The sequence below is a fragment of the Salvia hispanica genome, chromosome 1, assembly GCF_029641045.1.
Source record: "Salvia hispanica isolate PSC_SH4W2 chromosome 1, Shi_PSC_v1, whole genome shotgun sequence".
Taxonomy (NCBI): domain Eukaryota; kingdom Viridiplantae; phylum Streptophyta; class Magnoliopsida; order Lamiales; family Lamiaceae; genus Salvia; species Salvia hispanica.
The window spans coordinates 2,989,824-3,012,918 of record NC_142692.1 but is presented as its reverse complement, the minus strand read 5'-3'; the positions used below and the strand labels follow the sequence as shown (position 1 = coordinate 3,012,918).

The following is a 23,095-nucleotide window of genomic DNA, read 5'->3' as shown; positions in this document are numbered from 1 at the left end:
AAGCCTATCTTGTTTCCGCCGCCTCACCGACATGAAAGGGCCACGTCTTACAGATTTTGGCGGGATTAGTGAAGAGATCGAGGAATTAAAGTTCAAGTGCTTGCTACCTATTTTGAATCCCAAGCTAAAAGACCACCTCGGGCAGAAGAACTGGACGGTGAACCGTGTTTTATTACACGGGCCGTCGGGATGCGGGAAAACGAGCTTGGCCGAGGCCGTTATCAATGAGGCGAGAGTGCCGTCACACACAATCAGCGTCCGCGAATTGATGTCTGAAGATTATCGAGTTTATGGTTTGAAATTTTTTTTTGTTATTTACTTTTTTTTTTGTCATTTACTTTTGTAGTCTAGAATCTAGTTTTCTGCTCCAGGATTGATTTGCTAAGTCGAAATTTATTGCTCACTCGATATAACTGAATCTTTCTAGGTGAATCGGAAAGGAGAATTAGGGAGGTGTTCCAACTAGCATACAGTAACGCGCCATCTATAGTCTTCATTGATGAAATTGAGGCAATTGCGTATAACAACTCAAAAGATGATATGAAGAAACGCATTGTTTCCCAGTTGGTCTATAGCATGAAAGAGTCATTCGATCCTGTACCAGGCTATGTTCTTGTGATTGGAGCAACAAATTGTCCAGACTCCATGGACCCTGAATTGAGAGGAAGGTTTCCGGTAGATGATCGTATTGCATTAGGTTTTCCTAATGAAGCTGCCCGGATTGAAATACTCTCCAAGCTAGCAAGGACACTTACAGTTGAAGAAGGTACTATAGATCTTAAGACAATAGCTAGATTGACTCCAGGTTATGTTGGAGGAGATTTGACAGCAGTAGTTCTCAAGACTGGTCTCCTTGCAAAGAGGAGAATTGCAATTGCAAGGAAGAAAAGGATGTCCAAAGATCATAGCGAAGATGAGCTGTCCGAAGATCATAGCAAAGATTGGTTGAAGTTGCCGTTGTCAGATAAAGAACTGGAGAATCTCTATATAACCATGGCTGATTTTGAGGTAGCTTGTTCTCATCTTTGTATAATCATTTTCAATGTGTAAATCCAAAATTTATTCTCCTCTCTCCTTGTCATAATTTATACTAATATTATGATGCACTTATCATTTCTTCTAAGTTCTATCTAATTGATGGCAGGAAGCTGCTAAAATGGTCAAACCTTCTTTGAGATTTTCTGACATACCGAATGTGAAGTGGGATGATGTTGGCGGCCTGCATTCGCTCAAAGAGGCATTTAACCATCATATACTTACACGTATAAAGTTTCCTGAAGCTTGTGAGGTAAATTTGTTTTATTTTATAGTCCTACTTTATTAAATTGAGTTATGCAAGTGAACTTTGACCAGTTTGGTGGTTACGTATTTGTCTTTTATTTTAGTAAATCATACTAGTTTTTTTGTTTAGTAAAACTTTTCCTACTTGCTGTAGGCCCAAGGGTTGGACTTAGCAACTGGGTTTTTGCTTTACGGCCCTCCTGGCTGCGGAAAGACCTTGATCGCCAAGGCTGTGGCTAATGAAGCGGGAGCCAATTTTATACACTTTAAGGTTCTTTTAAGTTAGTATGTACATAAATATAATTGGGAGAAAAATACTGATTTACTAAAATTTTGTTTTTATCAAGGGTCTTGAACTCAAGGCCGAGTGGGAAGTCCGCACAGTATTTGGTCGAGCAAAGGCAGGATCTCCATGCATAATTTTCTTCGACCAGGTACTCCCGTTCTCTTTATTTTAGTTTTTACTATTAGATGGATTATTAGTCTTTTTTCATTGTTTCCTTCCTTTGCTAGAGAGATTACCATTTTTTAAATATATATAAACTACACTTTATCTTACCTTTCTGCTTATTGGCTTTGGTAATTTCTCATCTCTGATCCTCTACATACTTTTTTCCATCAGGTGGATGCACTGACAACAAAGCGTGGTCTGGAAGGGGGATGGGTTGTTGAGCCATCCCTGACCCAGGTTAGCAAATAGTAGTGCTTAGTGCAAATTTTGTTCATTCCAAATGTTCATCTAAATCAGATAATGTCTTCCGTTGCAGCTGGTGAAGGAACTGGATGACACAAAACATAGAAATATTCATGTAATTTGTGCTACAAATAGGTACTACATGGATTATCAAATTTCTTTTCTTCTAGAGAATTGACCCCTTCTGCCCTTATTTGACAATTCTTATATTGCTGAGTTATTGGCAGGCCCGAAGTGATGGATGCTGCTATGTTCCGAAGAGGAGGGTTATGGAAGCCTGTGTATGTTCCCCTCCCTAGTCCAGATGAACGGGGAATGATCTTAAAAGCCCTTGCTCGGAAAAAACCAATTGATGCCAATGTGGACCTCATGGCTCTGGGCAAGCACAGTGGATGTGACAAATTTAGTGGCGCTGATCTCTCCGCTCTGGTTAGCCCCTTTTTCCTTTTCTTCTACTTATTCTGTCCTACAGAGTCTAAACAGAAGGAGTGTAATAGTTTGATGAGAGATAATTTTGACTGTGTTTTTTGCTTTAACCCAACATTAGATGGATGAAGCTGCTATGATTGCGATAGATGGTCAACTATCATCAATGGATACAAGTAGTAGCATACAAGGGACTATCAAAGAGATACATTTCATGAGTGCGTTGGAGAAAATCTCGCCGTCTGTGTCGGACGAGGTGCTTCTTCTCATTAACTAGTACTGCATTTCTCCCAAATTCTCACTTGTGATGTTTATCTTGCCTCATGGTCGCATATTTGTTTTTGGGTGCCGAAAATACAAGAATACAATGGTTTTTTGCGCTCCTACTAGTTTTGCTATCGCGTTATTGAAGTGTTTTGATTTTGTGTGCAGTATGTGAAGAGGTGTGAGCGTTATTCTGAGCAGTGATGGAATGGTTTCAAATCAAGGCAGCCTATATGTTTTGAGTTTTCATTGCAGATTTTGGCACATTGAAGACAAATATCAGTTCATTGTGAGATCAATTAGAAACAAAATGAGACAAATGCATTCTACATGACTGTCTTGATGGATTTGATGAATTAGATAGAATTCAGTTGGATGGATTAAACCGATAGAGTACTTAATTTCAGGCTAATGACATGAAGGATCAATCTTGGTTGATACTATTAGCTTTTGACTCTCTGTCACCAAATTAATTTTGGGCCTCCATCTCAAAATAAGTTAATCTTACACAACCAAATTATTGTTGGCATCTTGTTCATTGACTATATTATATACTCATTGATACTATATACTCATTGTTCATTAAACAAACTGAAAATAACTTAATCTTACACAACCAAATTAATACTTCAAAATTAATTTGCCCTTTGTTCATTGACTATAATACTCATTAATACTATAACAATTCAAATGGTACCTAATTGATACTCGACTCATCCTACAAAAAAAAGGACATTTTACTTTTACATCCATCCAACAAAATTAACTCATTTTCAATTAAGGAAAGTTCCTCTACACATATCTCCCATATACATTTTACTTTACTCTCTCCTCTAAAAAGTATAAATATTTGGTTTGGCATGAATTTAAATATATACTCCATTGATAAAGTAAAAAAAGAAAGATGAAGAGAAAAGATAGTATAAATAGTTAAAGGAAAGCAAACTTCACATCATTAGCAGCGCAGCGTAATGGTGGTAAGTAAATAAAACAACATACATGCTTAATGTGTTATTCCATATTTAAAAAATTAGCAAGTCTATACTTTCAGAAACAGACTAATAAAAAAATAGTAGTTCATATTTTCAGAGACGGAGAGGGAGTAAAAGATAATCAAATGCATATGCTACAGAGATGCTTACATTCTACAACAAAATAATTCAAATCTAATGGTTATAGATAGACAAATTGCAACTCATAAGAAATTAACAATAAGCCCAAAACAAACAATATGTATGTCATGTTGTCTCAAGGTCAAAACTGCAATATCTTACCAATGTTTTTAAGTTGAAAATCACACGAATTCAGATGTCTCAACAAATAATAATGGACAACAACATATAAATATGTGGTAATAAGAAACACTCAACACTTGATTTCCTTCAAGCCATGGGCGAAGTACAAAAATGTTGGATCGGTAGCACCTTCCTTGTAGTATGCAAACACCAAAGAGCTATCGTCGTGCATGCTCTCTCCGAAAAAGCTAACACCACAGAAAAATACTACATTCATCATTCTATAAAAACTATGCAAAAACATTGTAACCTTAATCATAAATGTAGACATATGATGAGTGTGTGTGTGTATAGTAGGTATGTATACAGGCATAAAAATGTATTATAATCCAACAATTGCAATTATTTAAGGAAATGAGAGAGAATTCATACAATTGAAGGTCTTTGAGTTTAGAGACCAGATAGTTGGTTGCACCCTCGATCGACTTTTTGAACTACTCTTGCTTCTCTGCATCGAGCTTAGGGGTCAATATTTTGATGTACTTCTTGATATACCCAATAAACTGCTTCTTGTCAAATGGCGGTTGCTCCTGTAGAAAAAATAGGGTCAGACCACGAAATCCGACAAAACCATAATGAGTACGGAGAACAAAACAAACCTGCAGCCTGAAGGTGTCAACAATGTCAACGACTTTGACAGCTTGGTCATCAACTCCTTCGTCCTCACCGGCACCTTCGGCTGAGGGGTTGACGCCAATGTCGACATCAACAGCTCCAGTAACTACCCACTGTGTATAAGAAAATGCACATCAGAATGAAAATTGAAACATATAGATCAAACAAGAAAAGCAAGAGATCAATCACAGAAAGTTAATGAGTCAAACCTTTCCCTCGACTTCCCACAGACAACCATTCTCAATTTCCTTGTACGTGAACGAGTCAGAGAGGAGTTCGTCACCTACAAATAACATAGCCCAATTAACAACCAAAGACATATGCAAGGCAAATTCATATAACACTCAAACAAGTATAAGCTTAACAATTAGCCTAAGTAAAATACATGGTTAAGTAAAATAAAACTTAAACACAGAATGATAGCAGTAACAATAGCAAACCTCAATCACTGAAACTCTTGAATTGCCTATTCCTAAATCTGAATTGTAGCATTAACCCAAATATTTCATTTACAAAGCACAATCAAGATCACAAGTAATAAATAGGCCAAGATATGGAAGGCAAATTCTTCAAAAGTTAGACTTATGTTAGTAAAATAAATCTTAAAAATCAGTAACAGTAGCAAAAACCAATCTTTAAAACTCTTGATTCATCGAATCCTAAATCTGAATGATAGCATTAGCCCAAATAATTGATTTACAAAGCACAATCAAGCTCAAATCTACCGTAACAGAAAGGTATAATATTTAGTTTAAACCTTAATCCATAACCCAAAAACCAGCGAAAAAGAGGGCATCGAGCGGCAATATTCAGTTAAATTAGAAACACATCTATCGCCCAACAATAAACTGATTATGAAAATCAATAACAGCTGAAAAACAGATCTAGACATGACCACGGAAAACCGTAACACTATTAGCAAATTCAAGTTCAAAATAAAAATAATGCATCTGTATAGATAGAAAACAATATGACAAAATTACCTGTGAGCAAATCTTGATAGACCAACATGATTTCAAGACTTTGAGATCTCAATCAATCAATCCGTAAGCCCACTAATGAGGATAGATTTTTCATCTTGATGATAAAATTTAAAATTATTTTTAGGATATAAGGGAGCCTAAGCTAACTTCATCAAGGGTCATTTTGACATACCTAGTTTATAACAGAAGCATTTTTCAAAATAGTTAATTTAGGAATGATATTCTCACACATAATGTAAAAAGATTCGCTACTTCAATACAAGGGATACCAAGTAAGAGTATTAACTTCCTATCGCTCAGAAGATCATAAAGTTTTCCTCCATATATTTCAAAATAGCTCAGCCACAGCTTGAATCTTTGATTGCGATAAACTGGCTGGTGCAGCAATCTCACAAGGTCTTCTGCAGCTCGAAGAGGTAACGGCTGCATAGTGAATGTCTTGCCACTTCCTGGTAAAATGGGGGACATAATTTTTATCTACCAGCATTTATAAGAGCTCTTACAGAAACAGATACTACAACAAAGCAGACATAAATAGATTCAGAGAGTTCATTTTTTCTAAAATTGGAAAGCAAGCTAAAGTAAAATGGCTTGTAGAAAAAGATGTTCCAAAGTGCTCCTCAGATTAGCTTTGCAATAACAAATACTCCTAGTGTCTCCTTCTATCATGAAATTATTTCATGACTATAGATTTTAAACATGTGCTTGGTTTCAACTTTCGTTTGGTGTGCATGTTCTCAAATCTCTTCTGTCATCTTACTCTACCTTACAAGTTCCAATCATCATAGATATTCAAATATATACAAATGATTGCATACATCAATTATTAGAAGCATAAATAATATAGTTAATATTCCATTCGTTATCTTAATACACACACATAGAAACCTTCACTAAGAATTATCTTAATGTCGTAGAGTGTATAAAATTGCAACAAGAGCTTGTCGCCAAATGGCCGGCTAGAGAATACAAAATCTAAGGATAATATAATAGTCTGGAATTGGTTCGTCCAAGCATAGTTCTTATGATTATACATAACAACATTCTTTCCGGCCCACTAAAAATCCTGACATTTGATCATAAACAGCAAAATTAACAGCTGGGGTTGTTGGACTTTGTACAGTTAATAATGATGAAACAAAGGCAAGACTAGATTACATTTAAGTGAACGTCACATTACATCTGGGAACCTACACATACACCAATTATCAACGGTGTTCAATTTCATACAAAAAACCATTTCCCATGATCAATTATCTTTCAGATGCGTCAATAATGATGCAATATTACGAAAAGCACCTATTACATTATCTCCTAAAGATGATATAGTTTAATATGATTTGATATGGTCTTATATACAGCAGTACAATAATATAGCATGTTTGACATGAAAACATATAACTAAGCTAGACTGCATCGAGATGAATGTCTAAACACTGTGCAAATGGATAAAACAATGGTACTATACTAGTCAATCACACAATAGGTTCAGCAGGTTAAATAGGTGCATTGCTAGGTCAGTGAGAATATTCGCACCTGTTTGACCATATGCAAAACATGTTGCTTTGGTACGTTGAAAAATGATAGGAATTATGGGCTCGACAGTCTTGCGGTATACCTGCTTACACATGTAAAAAGAACCTTAGTGCATGTAAACAATTTTCATCCCAATTTTGACCAAGAGTTTACATCCAAGAACATATTATTACCTCATCATTTGACACTTACTCATCCAGGACAGCATCAAAACAAAACTCGTGCTTCTCTACATATGCAGTCAGGTCAACCTTTATAGTAACTCTCAAAAGTGAGTTCCCAATCTCAGAAAAGAAAAAATAAATAAAAAACAATAAACCCAGGATACTAACTAACCAGCATCAATAATAATAATGTTTTTAGATGCCAAAAACATATCCAAACCTTTAACTGTGGGTTCATGGACTGTTAAATAGGCATCATCATACACAGCCACAACATCATCCTCTTTACGTGCAAGTTCCTTCTTGTTTAATGGCCTCTTACGAACCTAAAATCAAAAGAAAGTAACACATTTACTTTGTACTTGATTATCAGTAAAGTTATTGCACCATATAAGCACAATTGAAGGTAATTTAAATCAACCAGGGAAACTAATCATACCACAACTTTAATCTTAGCCACATTATTTTCTCTTGTGCTCAACTCTTTTTCATTAAAAGACCCGACAGGGGCTTCTGCATCCATCTGTCCCCTTTGCTGCCTGTTGCTTACCCCAACAATATCAGTTTCAAAGGCTTTGGTCACAGCAGGCATGAAAGGAGATGACTCAAATGGATCTGAGATAGCATGCTGAAAATAAACAAATGTAAGTGTTCACTATTAAGTAGATATATTTAGATACAACTGGAAGAATAGAATTTCCAATGTCAATAGTAAGTGTAGCATACATCAGATAAGAGCTCAGTGTCATCCATAGAATGTAAGTCCAAAAGTCCAGCTCCAAAATCCCCCCTGAACTCAGGGGCGTAATAACCCTCTGTTGGAGTAAATGCACCTGAACTCTGGGCAGTTGGGGTCGGGATATGAGGCTCTGACACATTTTCACCATTGAAATTGAGATTCCTCATTAATTTGAAGAGCCTCTGTTTCTCTTCTGCAGATTGCGGTCCATAGCCCTTCATACACCAACAGGCCTCTCAATTAATATAAACACACCCAATACAGACAGAGTGATATATAACACAATCCCAGAGGCATCCTTAACAGGATATGGAGTGGTGGTGGTACCATATGGTTTTAGTCCACACTCAATGGTGTAAGAAAAATGAAATTCATTCAAAATTCTATAAACTAACTTAAGCAAACGGTGCCACTAATCCGAATCCCAACAAAAGCAACGGATGCCGAAGCTCCTCATTTCCACATCCACGCACTTATGCGACAAAAACCATAGCTAAATCATTAATAAGCAAACATTTTCAAAGAACTAATCTTCACCTGCATCAGGAGGTTAGGGAGCAGGCGGTTATCGACTGCATTGGACGACATCGGAGAGGCCAGATGCTGCAATCCAGCAGATTGCAGCCAGTGCGCCATCACAGCATCCCCCGCATCTCCACCGGACACCCCTGGCCCTGCATTGTCATAGAGAGTGGCGCATTGTCATAGAGAGTGGTGGCCGCAGCCGCGCTGCTCTGCTGCATCTGGCCAGCACCGTGGCGCATCGATCTCTTTTGGGGAGCCAATTTCAAGATCTAGTTTTTCACACTTCAAGCAAACAAACACCACAAAATTCCAGAAATCAATAACAATTCGATGCTCCAACCACCAAATCATCATCGAGAAATCGAATTCAACAAAAAAAAAAACAGCTCAAAATTCAGAAACCGTACGAAGAGGGGAGAAATCGGAACAAAAGGCAACGCACTCCGCCACCGAAATCAGCAATCCAATACCAATTCCCTTAATTCACTCACAAATTTCTCGAATTCCTAATGATATCCTACATAGATCATCGCAGAAACAAAAATTAATCGCATTTCAATCAGAATTACATCAAATTCAAGCAATGCTATGGCAAAAAAACAAATCCGTAGCATCCTACCTGAAACAAAATCAATAGAACATGAAATGCAGACAGATGTGAGATTTTTTGTATTGAAAAACAGAAACACGAGCAATTTGGGTCGAAATTTTGTGCAGATTTCAGAGATTGCTTGAGAGAGTGGAAGGGAGGGTCAGATATATGATGATTATATATATGTATAGCTACATTGATATGTATTTGCAATAGCTTTTTTGGCGAATAAATTATTCATCATTGCATTTTATGGATTTTAATATACGCAGATATACGTATATGAGTTTGTATGTATACATTTGTACCTGCAAAAAAGTGTATCTCACAAAAATGTGTGGTGATTTTTTTCGAAATAAAGTAGTAGTACTACTATTATTAATAAACGGCTCATTTTGGAAGTTAATTATCGGACATTTTATGCCCTTGACGTATAGGTATTAGACATGAATTTTAAAAATGTAATATGATGTGTCTTCAATATTTATTGGTTTTATAATACTAATATGTGAGTGAAATGGTTTAGGGACGTGTATGGTTATTTTACGACGTGATAGTGTATATACCTCAAAATGATAATATCAAACATTTAATGACTGTTGGAGAGAGTATATATATAGTACTCTCTTCGTCCCAAAAAAATTGAGTCGTTTTCCTTTTTAGTCTATCTCAACAAAGTTGAGTCATTTCTTTTTTTAACAAAAGACAAAACATTCAATTACTCTTTTTTTCATCATTTACTTTACTCTCTCTTAGAGCATGTCCAACGGCGGACGTCGCGGTAGGACGTCACGGAAGTCCGACCGGACATCCGCCATAGTGAAGAAAAAGGTAGGACACGCCCGTCCCGTGCGCCCGTCGGATGGGCTCGGACGTCCGCCGCTGTGGCGTAGGTCGGACGTCCCGATTTTTATTTTTATTTAAAAAAAAAAACTCTATAAATATGGCTCGTTTAACTTCATTTCATTCACACCACTTGTGTGGACAAGTTTTTCTTTCTAAAATCTACAAATTTCATTTTTTATGGAGTACAATAGGAACTCCCCCAATACGAGCGGAGGAAACACACCCACGTTTCCCGCCGGAACGGAAGGAAACTTTAATGCGGGGATGAATCCCCAAATGGCAGGGATGGCGGGGATCTCCCCAAATGTTCTTAAATATGTACAATTGGATGAGTCAGATAGGTGGGATGATGCCAGGGGCAGCGGGGATGGGGAGTACGCCGCCAAATATGGCGGGGGTGGGTGGGTCGATGCAGCACAGGAGCCCTCAGACACCTAGGGAATCTGTCTATCGCTCATATATAGATTTGTTGGCCGATGATTCCCCTAGTAGTTTCCGAAGACTCAGTACGCTGGCATCGAGACTTTCTCCTTTGAGCAGTTGGGGCAGGAGTTGGGCTATCGCCGATCCGTGAGACTCCCGATGAGGCGGAGCCTGCTTTAAGGGGCAGGGGCAAAGGCAAGGGCAAGGCCAGAGGTGGGGTAAGGGCAAGGGCAACTGGAAAGCCCCGAGCTCTTCCTCGCAAACGGGGGCAGAGGAGGAGGGTGAGAAGAGGTCGATCTGGACCGTGTGGGAAAACGCCGCGCTTGCGAAGGCCTGGATCGGTGTAGTCGAGGATCCCTATATCGGAGCGAACCAGTATATTGACCGATTGTGGAAGCGCATTAGTGAGACCTACCTAACACACAAACCGACTGGGGCGAGGCCTCACACTTCCAAGCAATGCCGGAAACAGTGGGATCGGTTTAGGCCTAAGCTCAGTTGTTTTGCCGCCCTCTACCAAAACAACCTGCGCTTGGCGACCAGCGGCATGTCTGAGGAGGATGTGAAGAACCGGGCCTTGGCCCAGTATCCCGACAAAGAACTGAAGTTCAAAGAGTTTGACCAATGGGAGGCCTTTCTCGTGGTCAGTGATTCGCAAAAGTTTGGTACGGGTGTCGACTCGGGTTGGATGCGGACGAAGATCAACTCTTCCGGTGAGTACAACAGCAGTGTTGGTTCGCACGAGCTCCCCGAAACCGAGGAAGTGGTCCCACTACCACGATCAGACTCCCGCCGTCGCCGTCGCCCGATGGGGCAAAAGGCTGCTCAACAGACTTTATTGTTTTAGTTGTGAAGTATATAATATGAACTTTATTCTTTTTGTGTATAATTTATATTTTGCTATTCTTAGTATAGAAATATCAAATATTTTTTAATGGTTTATTTATTAGTTAAGTTGTCATTGATCTTACTTGTTGCCACTGCATCAGTAGAAAGAACATTTTCAGCATTGAAGATCATAAAGACTTCTCTACGTAATAGCATGAGAGACCAACTATTGAATGATTGCTTAGTTCCTTACATAGAAAAAGATGTGTTTGATAAAGTTAATTACTAATAAAACTATTATGCACCGATTCCAGAAGATGAAGAATAGAAGACAAATGTTACAACGTGATTACATTTAACTTTTACATTTTGAACCTTATAATTTAATTTATTATTTTTTTTAAAGTTTAATTTTGAACCCCCATGATAAAATTTCTGGCTCCGCCATTACATGCATATCTATACAGTATATTTTTGATCATTCGCTTCATGAATAAATTTCTTATAGTACATTTTTTCTCTTTATTATACAGTATATATACAAAAATTCTACAGTAATTCTTATTCTGTAAATTAATTTATGTGGACAATTGAGAGACTGACAACTCAAGTTGGACAAGCCCAAGCCCAAGCCCAAGCCCACTTGGAACCCAAACCCTAGGTCTTGTCTCGATTGTATCCGCCTCACCCCCTTTGTTAGGGATTTGTTAAAGACAAAGCCTATCTTGTTTCCGCCGCCTCACCGACATGAAAGGGCCACGTCTTACAGATTTTGGCGGGATTAGTGAAGAGATCGAGGAATTAAAGTTCAAGTGCTTGCTACCTATTTTGAATCCCAAGCTAAAAGACCACCTCGGGCAGAAGAACTGGACGGTGAACCGTGTTTTATTACACGGGCCGTCGGGATGCGGGAAAACGAGCTTGGCCGAGGCCGTTATCAATGAGGCGAGAGTGCCGTCACACACAATCAGCGTCCGCGAATTGATGTCTGAAGATTATCGAGTTTATGGTTTGAAATTTTTTTTTGTTATTTACTTTTTTTTTTGTCATTTACTTTTGTAGTCTAGAATCTAGTTTTCTGCTCCAGGATTGATTTGCTAAGTCGAAATTTATTGCTCACTCGATATAACTGAATCTTTCTAGGTGAATCGGAAAGGAGAATTAGGGAGGTGTTCCAACTAGCATACAGTAACGCGCCATCTATAGTCTTCATTGATGAAATTGAGGCAATTGCGTATAACAACTCAAAAGATGATATGAAGAAACGCATTGTTTCCCAGTTGGTCTATAGCATGAAAGAGTCATTCGATCCTGTACCAGGCTATGTTCTTGTGATTGGAGCAACAAATTGTCCAGACTCCATGGACCCTGAATTGAGAGGAAGGTTTCCGGTAGATGATCGTATTGCATTAGGTTTTCCTAATGAAGCTGCCCGGATTGAAATACTCTCCAAGCTAGCAAGGACACTTACAGTTGAAGAAGGTACTATAGATCTTAAGACAATAGCTAGATTGACTCCAGGTTATGTTGGAGGAGATTTGACAGCAGTAGTTCTCAAGACTGGTCTCCTTGCAAAGAGGAGAATTGCAATTGCAAGGAAGAAAAGGATGTCCAAAGATCATAGCGAAGATGAGCTGTCCGAAGATCATAGCAAAGATTGGTTGAAGTTGCCGTTGTCAGATAAAGAACTGGAGAATCTCTATATAACCATGGCTGATTTTGAGGTAGCTTGTTCTCATCTTTGTATAATCATTTTCAATGTGTAAATCCAAAATTTATTCTCCTCTCTCCTTGTCATAATTTATACTAATATTATGATGCACTTATCATTTCTTCTAAGTTCTATCTAATTGATGGCAGGAAGCTGCTAAAATGGTCAAACCTTCTTTGAGATTTTCTGACATACCGAATGTGAAGTGGGATGATGTTGGCGGCCTGCATTCGCTCAAAGAGGCATTTAACCATCATATACTTACACGTATAAAGTTTCCTGAAGCTTGTGAGGTAAATTTGTTTTATTTTATAGTCCTACTTTATTAAATTGAGTTATGCAAGTGAACTTTGACCAGTTTGGTGGTTACGTATTTGTCTTTTATTTTAGTAAATCATACTAGTTTTTTTGTTTAGTAAAACTTTTCCTACTTGCTGTAGGCCCAAGGGTTGGACTTAGCAACTGGGTTTTTGCTTTACGGCCCTCCTGGCTGCGGAAAGACCTTGATCGCCAAGGCTGTGGCTAATGAAGCGGGAGCCAATTTTATACACTTTAAGGTTCTTTTAAGTTAGTATGTACATAAATATAATTGGGAGAAAAATACTGATTTACTAAAATTTTGTTTTTATCAAGGGTCTTGAACTCAAGGCCGAGTGGGAAGTCCGCACAGTATTTGGTCGAGCAAAGGCAGGATCTCCATGCATAATTTTCTTCGACCAGGTACTCCCGTTCTCTTTATTTTAGTTTTTACTATTAGATGGATTATTAGTCTTTTTTCATTGTTTCCTTCCTTTGCTAGAGAGATTACCATTTTTTAAATATATATAAACTACACTTTATCTTACCTTTCTGCTTATTGGCTTTGGTAATTTCTCATCTCTGATCCTCTACATACTTTTTTCCATCAGGTGGATGCACTGACAACAAAGCGTGGTCTGGAAGGGGGATGGGTTGTTGAGCCATCCCTGACCCAGGTTAGCAAATAGTAGTGCTTAGTGCAAATTTTGTTCATTCCAAATGTTCATCTAAATCAGATAATGTCTTCCGTTGCAGCTGGTGAAGGAACTGGATGACACAAAACATAGAAATATTCATGTAATTTGTGCTACAAATAGGTACTACATGGATTATCAAATTTCTTTTCTTCTAGAGAATTGACCCCTTCTGCCCTTATTTGACAATTCTTATATTGCTGAGTTATTGGCAGGCCCGAAGTGATGGATGCTGCTATGTTCCGAAGAGGAGGGTTATGGAAGCCTGTGTATGTTCCCCTCCCTAGTCCAGATGAACGGGGAATGATCTTAAAAGCCCTTGCTCGGAAAAAACCAATTGATGCCAATGTGGACCTCATGGCTCTGGGCAAGCACAGTGGATGTGACAAATTTAGTGGCGCTGATCTCTCCGCTCTGGTTAGCCCCTTTTTCCTTTTCTTCTACTTATTCTGTCCTACAGAGTCTAAACAGAAGGAGTGTAATAGTTTGATGAGAGATAATTTTGACTGTGTTTTTTGCTTTAACCCAACATTAGATGGATGAAGCTGCTATGATTGCGATAGATGGTCAACTATCATCAATGGATACAAGTAGTAGCATACAAGGGACTATCAAAGAGATACATTTCATGAGTGCGTTGGAGAAAATCTCGCCGTCTGTGTCGGACGAGGTGCTTCTTCTCATTAACTAGTACTGCATTTCTCCCAAATTCTCACTTGTGATGTTTATCTTGCCTCATGGTCGCATATTTGTTTTTGGGTGCCGAAAATACAAGAATACAATGGTTTTTTGCGCTCCTACTAGTTTTGCTATCGCGTTATTGAAGTGTTTTGATTTTGTGTGCAGTATGTGAAGAGGTGTGAGCGTTATTCTGAGCAGTGATGGAATGGTTTCAAATCAAGGCAGCCTATATGTTTTGAGTTTTCATTGCAGATTTTGGCACATTGAAGACAAATATCAGTTCATTGTGAGATCAATTAGAAACAAAATGAGACAAATGCATTCTACATGACTGTCTTGATGGATTTGATGAATTAGATAGAATTCAGTTGGATGGATTAAACCGATAGAGTACTTAATTTCAGGCTAATGACATGAAGGATCAATCTTGGTTGATACTATTAGCTTTTGACTCTCTGTCACCAAATTAATTTTGGGCCTCCATCTCAAAATAAGTTAATCTTACACAACCAAATTATTGTTGGCATCTTGTTCATTGACTATATTATATACTCATTGATACTATATACTCATTGTTCATTAAACAAACTGAAAATAACTTAATCTTACACAACCAAATTAATACTTCAAAATTAATTTGCCCTTTGTTCATTGACTATAATACTCATTAATACTATAACAATTCAAATGGTACCTAATTGATACTCGACTCATCCTACAAAAAAAAGGACATTTTACTTTTACATCCATCCAACAAAATTAACTCATTTTCAATTAAGGAAAGTTCCTCTACACATATCTCCCATATACATTTTACTTTACTCTCTCCTCTAAAAAGTATAAATATTTGGTTTGGCATGAATTTAAATATATACTCCATTGATAAAGTAAAAAAAGAAAGATGAAGAGAAAAGATAGTATAAATAGTTAAAGGAAAGCAAACTTCACATCATTAGCAGCGCAGCGTAATGGTGGTAAGTAAATAAAACAACATACATGCTTAATGTGTTATTCCATATTTAAAAAATTAGCAAGTCTATACTTTCAGAAACAGACTAATAAAAAAATAGTAGTTCATATTTTCAGAGACGGAGAGGGAGTAAAAGATAATCAAATGCATATGCTACAGAGATGCTTACATTCTACAACAAAATAATTCAAATCTAATGGTTATAGATAGACAAATTGCAACTCATAAGAAATTAACAATAAGCCCAAAACAAACAATATGTATGTCATGTTGTCTCAAGGTCAAAACTGCAATATCTTACCAATGTTTTTAAGTTGAAAATCACACGAATTCAGATGTCTCAACAAATAATAATGGACAACAACATATAAATATGTGGTAATAAGAAACACTCAACACTTGATTTCCTTCAAGCCATGGGCGAAGTACAAAAATGTTGGATCGGTAGCACCTTCCTTGTAGTATGCAAACACCAAAGAGCTATCGTCGTGCATGCTCTCTCCGAAAAAGCTAACACCACAGAAAAATACTACATTCATCATTCTATAAAAACTATGCAAAAACATTGTAACCTTAATCATAAATGTAGACATATGATGAGTGTGTGTGTGTATAGTAGGTATGTATACAGGCATAAAAATGTATTATAATCCAACAATTGCAATTATTTAAGGAAATGAGAGAGAATTCATACAATTGAAGGTCTTTGAGTTTAGAGACCAGATAGTTGGTTGCACCCTCGATCGACTTTTTGAACTACTCTTGCTTCTCTGCATCGAGCTTAGGGGTCAATATTTTGATGTACTTCTTGATATACCCAATAAACTGCTTCTTGTCAAATGGCGGTTGCTCCTGTAGAAAAAATAGGGTCAGACCACGAAATCCGACAAAACCATAATGAGTACGGAGAACAAAACAAACCTGCAGCCTGAAGGTGTCAACAATGTCAACGACTTTGACAGCTTGGTCATCAACTCCTTCGTCCTCACCGGCACCTTCGGCTGAGGGGTTGACGCCAATGTCGACATCAACAGCTCCAGTAACTACCCACTGTGTATAAGAAAATGCACATCAGAATGAAAATTGAAACATATAGATCAAACAAGAAAAGCAAGAGATCAATCACAGAAAGTTAATGAGTCAAACCTTTCCCTCGACTTCCCACAGACAACCATTCTCAATTTCCTTGTACGTGAACGAGTCAGAGAGGAGTTCGTCACCTACAAATAACATAGCCCAATTAACAACCAAAGACATATGCAAGGCAAATTCATATAACACTCAAACAAGTATAAGCTTAACAATTAGCCTAAGTAAAATACATGGTTAAGTAAAATAAAACTTAAACACAGAATGATAGCAGTAACAATAGCAAACCTCAATCACTGAAACTCTTGAATTGCCTATTCCTAAATCTGAATTGTAGCATTAACCCAAATATTTCATTTACAAAGCACAATCAAGATCACAAGTAATAAATAGGCCAAGATATGGAAGGCAAATTCTTCAAAAGTTAGACTTATGTTAGTAAAATAAATCTTAAAAATCAGTAACAGTAGCAAAAACCAATCTTTAAAACTCTTGATTCATCGAATCCTAAATCTGAATGATAGCATTAGCCCAAATAATTGATTTACAAAGCACAATCAAGCTCAAATCTACCGTAACAGAAAGGTATAATATTTAGTTTAAACCTTAATCCATAACCCAAAAACCAGCGAAAAAGAGGGCATCGAGCGGCAATATTCAGTTAAATTAGAAACACATCTATCGCCCAACAATAAACTGATTATGAAAATCAATAACAGCTGAAAAACAGATCTAGACATGACCACGGAAAACCGTAACACTATTAGCAAATTCAAGTTCAAAATAAAAATAATGCATCTGTATAGATAGAAAACAATATGACAAAATTACCTGTGAGCAAATCTTGATAGACCAACATGATTTCAAGACTTTGAGATCTCAATCAATCAATCCGTAAGCCCACTAATGAGGATAGATTTTTCATCTTGATGATAAAATTTAAAATTATTTTTAGGATATAAGGGAGCCTAAGCTAACTTCATCAAGGGTCATTTTGACATACCTAGTTTATAACAGAAGCATTTTTCAAAATAGTTAATTTAGGAATGATATTCTCACACATAATGTAAAAAGATTCGCTACTTCAATACAAGGGATACCAAGTAAGAGTATTAACTTCCTATCGCTCAGAAGATCATAAAGTTTTCCTCCATATATTTCAAAATAGCTCAGCCACAGCTTGAATCTTTGATTGCGATAAACTGGCTGGTGCAGCAATCTCACAAGGTCTTCTGCAGCTCGAAGAGGTAACGGCTGCATAGTGAATGTCTTGCCACTTCCTGGTAAAATGGGGGACATAATTTTTATCTACCAGCATTTATAAGAGCTCTTACAGAAACAGATACTACAACAAAGCAGACATAAATAGATTCAGAGAGTTCATTTTTTCTAAAATTGGAAAGCAAGCTAAAGTAAAATGGCTTGTAGAAAAAGATGTTCCAAAGTGCTCCTCAGATTAGCTTTGCAATAACAAATACTCCTAGTGTCTCCTTCTATCATGAAATTATTTCATGACTATAGATTTTAAACATGTGCTTGGTTTCAACTTTCGTTTGGTGTGCATGTTCTCAAATCTCTTCTGTCATCTTACTCTACCTTACAAGTTCCAATCATCATAGATATTCAAATATATACAAATGATTGCATACATCAATTATTAGAAGCATAAATAATATAGTTAATATTCCATTCGTTATCTTAATACACACACATAGAAACCTTCACTAAGAATTATCTTAATGTCGTAGAGTGTATAAAATTGCAACAAGAGCTTGTCGCCAAATGGCCGGCTAGAGAATACAAAATCTAAGGATAATATAATAGTCTGGAATTGGTTCGTCCAAGCATAGTTCTTATGATTATACATAACAACATTCTTTCCGGCCCACTAAAAATCCTGACATTTGATCATAAACAGCAAAATTAACAGCTGGGGTTGTTGGACTTTGTACAGTTAATAATGATGAAACAAAGGCAAGACTAGATTACATTTAAGTGAACGTCACATTACATCTGGGAACCTACACATACACCAATTATCAACGGTGTTCAATTTCATACAAAAAACCATTTCCCATGATCAATTATCTTTCAGATGCGTCAATAATGATGCAATATTACGAAAAGCACCTATTACATTATCTCCTAAAGATGATATAGTTTAATATGATTTGATATGGTCTTATATACAGCAGTACAATAATATAGCATGTTTGACATGAAAACATATAACTAAGCTAGACTGCATCGAGATGAATGTCTAAACACTGTGCAAATGGATAAAACAATGGTACTATACTAGTCAATCACACAATAGGTTCAGCAGGTTAAATAGGTGCATTGCTAGGTCAGTGAGAATATTCGCACCTGTTTGACCATATGCAAAACATGTTGCTTTGGTACGTTGAAAAATGATAGGAATTATGGGCTCGACAGTCTTGCGGTATACCTGCTTACACATGTAAAAAGAACCTTAGTGCATGTAAACAATTTTCATCCCAATTTTGACCAAGAGTTTACATCCAAGAACATATTATTACCTCATCATTTGACACTTACTCATCCAGGACAGCATCAAAACAAAACTCGTGCTTCTCTACATATGCAGTCAGGTCAACCTTTATAGTAACTCTCAAAAGTGAGTTCCCAATCTCAGAAAAGAAAAAATAAATAAAAAACAATAAACCCAGGATACTAACTAACCAGCATCAATAATAATAATGTTTTTAGATGCCAAAAACATATCCAAACCTTTAACTGTGGGTTCATGGACTGTTAAATAGGCATCATCATACACAGCCACAACATCATCCTCTTTACGTGCAAGTTCCTTCTTGTTTAATGGCCTCTTACGAACCTAAAATCAAAAGAAAGTAACACATTTACTTTGTACTTGATTATCAGTAAAGTTATTGCACCATATAAGCACAATTGAAGGTAATTTAAATCAACCAGGGAAACTAATCATACCACAACTTTAATCTTAGCCACATTATTTTCTCTTGTGCTCAACTCTTTTTCATTAAAAGACCCGACAGGGGCTTCTGCATCCATCTGTCCCCTTTGCTGCCTGTTGCTTACCCCAACAATATCAGTTTCAAAGGCTTTGGTCACAGCAGGCATGAAAGGAGATGACTCAAATGGATCTGAGATAGCATGCTGAAAATAAACAAATGTAAGTGTTCACTATTAAGTAGATATATTTAGATACAACTGGAAGAATAGAATTTCCAATGTCAATAGTAAGTGTAGCATACATCAGATAAGAGCTCAGTGTCATCCATAGAATGTAAGTCCAAAAGTCCAGCTCCAAAATCCCCCCTGAACTCAGGGGCGTAATAACCCTCTGTTGGAGTAAATGCACCTGAACTCTGGGCAGTTGGGGTCGGGATATGAGGCTCTGACACATTTTCACCATTGAAATTGAGATTCCTCATTAATTTGAAGAGCCTCTGTTTCTCTTCTGCAGATTGCGGTCCATAGCCCTTCATACACCAACAGGCCTCTCAATTAATATAAACACACCCAATACAGACAGAGTGATATATAACACAATCCCAGAGGCATCCTTAACAGGATATGGAGTGGTGGTGGTACCATATGGTTTTAGTCCACACTCAATGGTGTAAGAAAAATGAAATTCATTCAAAATTCTATAAACTAACTTAAGCAAACGGTGCCACTAATCCGAATCCCAACAAAAGCAACGGATGCCGAAGCTCCTCATTTCCACATCCACGCACTTATGCGACAAAAACCATAGCTAAATCATTAATAAGCAAACATTTTCAAAGAACTAATCTTCACCTGCATCAGGAGGTTAGGGAGCAGGCGGTTATCGACTGCATTGGACGACATCGGAGAGGCCAGATGCTGCAATCCAGCAGATTGCAGCCAGTGCGCCATCACAGCATCCCCCGCATCTCCACCGGACACCCCTGGCCCTGCATTGTCATAGAGAGTGGCGCATTGTCATAGAGAGTGGTGGCCGCAGCCGCGCTGCTCTGCTGCATCTGGCCAGCACCGTGGCGCATCGATCTCTTTTGGGGAGCCAATTTCAAGATCTAGTTTTTCACACTTCAAGCAAACAAACACCACAAAATTCCAGAAATCAATAACAATTCGATGCTCCAACCACCAAATCATCATCGAGAAATCGAATTCAACAAAAAAAAAAACAGCTCAAAATTCAGAAACCGTACGAAGAGGGGAGAAATCGGAACAAAAGGCAACGCACTCCGCCACCGAAATCAGCAATCCAATACCAATTCCCTTAATTCACTCACAAATTTCTCGAATTCCTAATGATATCCTACATAGATCATCGCAGAAACAAAAATTAATCGCATTTCAATCAGAATTACATCAAATTCAAGCAATGCTATGGCAAAAAAACAAATCCGTAGCATCCTACCTGAAACAAAATCAATAGAACATGAAATGCAGACAGATGTGAGATTTTTTGTATTGAAAAACAGAAACACGAGCAATTTGGGTCGAAATTTTGTGCAGATTTCAGAGATTGCTTGAGAGAGTGGAAGGGAGGGTCAGATATATGATGATTATATATATGTATAGCTACATTGATATGTATTTGCAATAGCTTTTTTGGCGAATAAATTATTCATCATTGCATTTTATGGATTTTAATATACGCAGATATACGTATATGAGTTTGTATGTATACATTTGTACCTGCAAAAAAGTGTATCTCACAAAAATGTGTGGTGATTTTTTTCGAAATAAAGTAGTAGTACTACTATTATTAATAAACGGCTCATTTTGGAAGTTAATTATCGGACATTTTATGCCCTTGACGTATAGGTATTAGACATGAATTTTAAAAATGTAATATGATGTGTCTTCAATATTTATTGGTTTTATAATACTAATATGTGAGTGAAATGGTTTAGGGACGTGTATGGTTATTTTACGACGTGATAGTGTATATACCTCAAAATGATAATATCAAACATTTAATGACTGTTGGAGAGAGTATATATATAGTACTCTCTTCGTCCCAAAAAAATTGAGTCGTTTTCCTTTTTAGTCTATCTCAACAAAGTTGAGTCATTTCTTTTTTTAACAAAAGACAAAACATTCAATTACTCTTTTTTTCATCATTTACTTTACTCTCTCTTAGAGCATGTCCAACGGCGGACGTCGCGGTAGGACGTCACGGAAGTCCGACCGGACATCCGCCATAGTGAAGAAAAAGGTAGGACACGCCCGTCCCGTGCGCCCGTCGGATGGGCTCGGACGTCCGCCGCTGTGGCGTAGGTCGGACGTCCCGATTTTTATTTTTATTTAAAAAAAAAAACTCTATAAATATGGCTCGTTTAACTTCATTTCATTCACACCACTTGTGTGGACAAGTTTTTCTTTCTAAAATCTACAAATTTCATTTTTTATGGAGTACAATAGGAACTCCCCCAATACGAGCGGAGGAAACACACCCACGTTTCCCGCCGGAACGGAAGGAAACTTTAATGCGGGGATGAATCCCCAAATGGCAGGGATGGCGGGGATCTCCCCAAATGTTCTTAAATATGTACAATTGGATGAGTCAGATAGGTGGGATGATGCCAGGGGCAGCGGGGATGGGGAGTACGCCGCCAAATATGGCGGGGGTGGGTGGGTCGATGCAGCACAGGAGCCCTCAGACACCTAGGGAATCTGTCTATCGCTCATATATAGATTTGTTGGCCGATGATTCCCCTAGTAGTTTCCGAAGACTCAGTACGCTGGCATCGAGACTTTCTCCTTTGAGCAGTTGGGGCAGGAGTTGGGCTATCGCCGATCCGTGAGACTCCCGATGAGGCGGAGCCTGCTTTAAGGGGCAGGGGCAAAGGCAAGGGCAAGGCCAGAGGTGGGGTAAGGGCAAGGGCAACTGGAAAGCCCCGAGCTCTTCCTCGCAAACGGGGGCAGAGGAGGAGGGTGAGAAGAGGTCGATCTGGACCGTGTGGGAAAACGCCGCGCTTGCGAAGGCCTGGATCGGTGTAGTCGAGGATCCCTATATCGGAGCGAACCAGTATATTGACCGATTGTGGAAGCGCATTAGTGAGACCTACCTAACACACAAACCGACTGGGGCGAGGCCTCACACTTCCAAGCAATGCCGGAAACAGTGGGATCGGTTTAGGCCTAAGCTCAGTTGTTTTGCCGCCCTCTACCAAAACAACCTGCGCTTGGCGACCAGCGGCATGTCTGAGGAGGATGTGAAGAACCGGGCCTTGGCCCAGTATCCCGACAAAGAACTGAAGTTCAAAGAGTTTGACCAATGGGAGGCCTTTCTCGTGGTCAGTGATTCGCAAAAGTTTGGTACGGGTGTCGACTCGGGTTGGATGCGGACGAAGATCAACTCTTCCGGTGAGTACAACAGCAGTGTTGGTTCGCACGAGCTCCCCGAAACCGAGGAAGTGGTCCCACTACCACGATCAG

General features: G+C 38.1%; 2 protein-coding genes and 2 pseudogenes across 2 annotated transcripts; 2 read left to right on the top strand and 2 right to left on the bottom strand.

The window, feature by feature from the left end:
- On the top strand, positions 1-3,116 carry LOC148933096 (cell division control protein 48 homolog C-like). The gene is made up of 10 exons (XM_089058825.1): positions 1-293; positions 428-1,008; positions 1,145-1,288; positions 1,436-1,552; positions 1,629-1,715; positions 1,904-1,969; positions 2,049-2,110; positions 2,203-2,404; positions 2,523-2,657; positions 2,834-3,116. Exons 1-10 carry the CDS (start codon positions 32-34, stop codon positions 2,867-2,869), a joined length of 1,692 nt encoding a protein of 563 aa, XP_088914951.1. The 5' UTR covers positions 1-31; the 3' UTR covers positions 2,870-3,116.
- Positions 3,117-4,621: 1,505 nt separating this feature from the next.
- Positions 4,622-9,330, bottom strand: LOC148933095 (kinesin-like protein KIN-13A; annotated as a pseudogene).
- A 2,597-nt stretch (positions 9,331-11,927) lies between these two features.
- Positions 11,928-15,043, top strand: LOC148933094 (cell division control protein 48 homolog C-like). Its single transcript, XM_089058706.1, has 10 exons — positions 11,928-12,220; positions 12,355-12,935; positions 13,072-13,215; positions 13,363-13,479; positions 13,556-13,642; positions 13,831-13,896; positions 13,976-14,037; positions 14,130-14,331; positions 14,450-14,584; positions 14,761-15,043. The coding sequence occupies exons 1-10, from the start codon at positions 11,959-11,961 to the stop codon at positions 14,794-14,796; spliced, it is 1,692 nt and encodes a 563-aa protein (XP_088914832.1). The 5' UTR covers positions 11,928-11,958; the 3' UTR covers positions 14,797-15,043.
- A 1,505-nt stretch (positions 15,044-16,548) lies between these two features.
- On the bottom strand, positions 16,549-21,257 carry LOC125222607 (kinesin-like protein KIN-13A; annotated as a pseudogene).
- Positions 21,258-23,095: the final 1,838 nt, after the last annotated feature.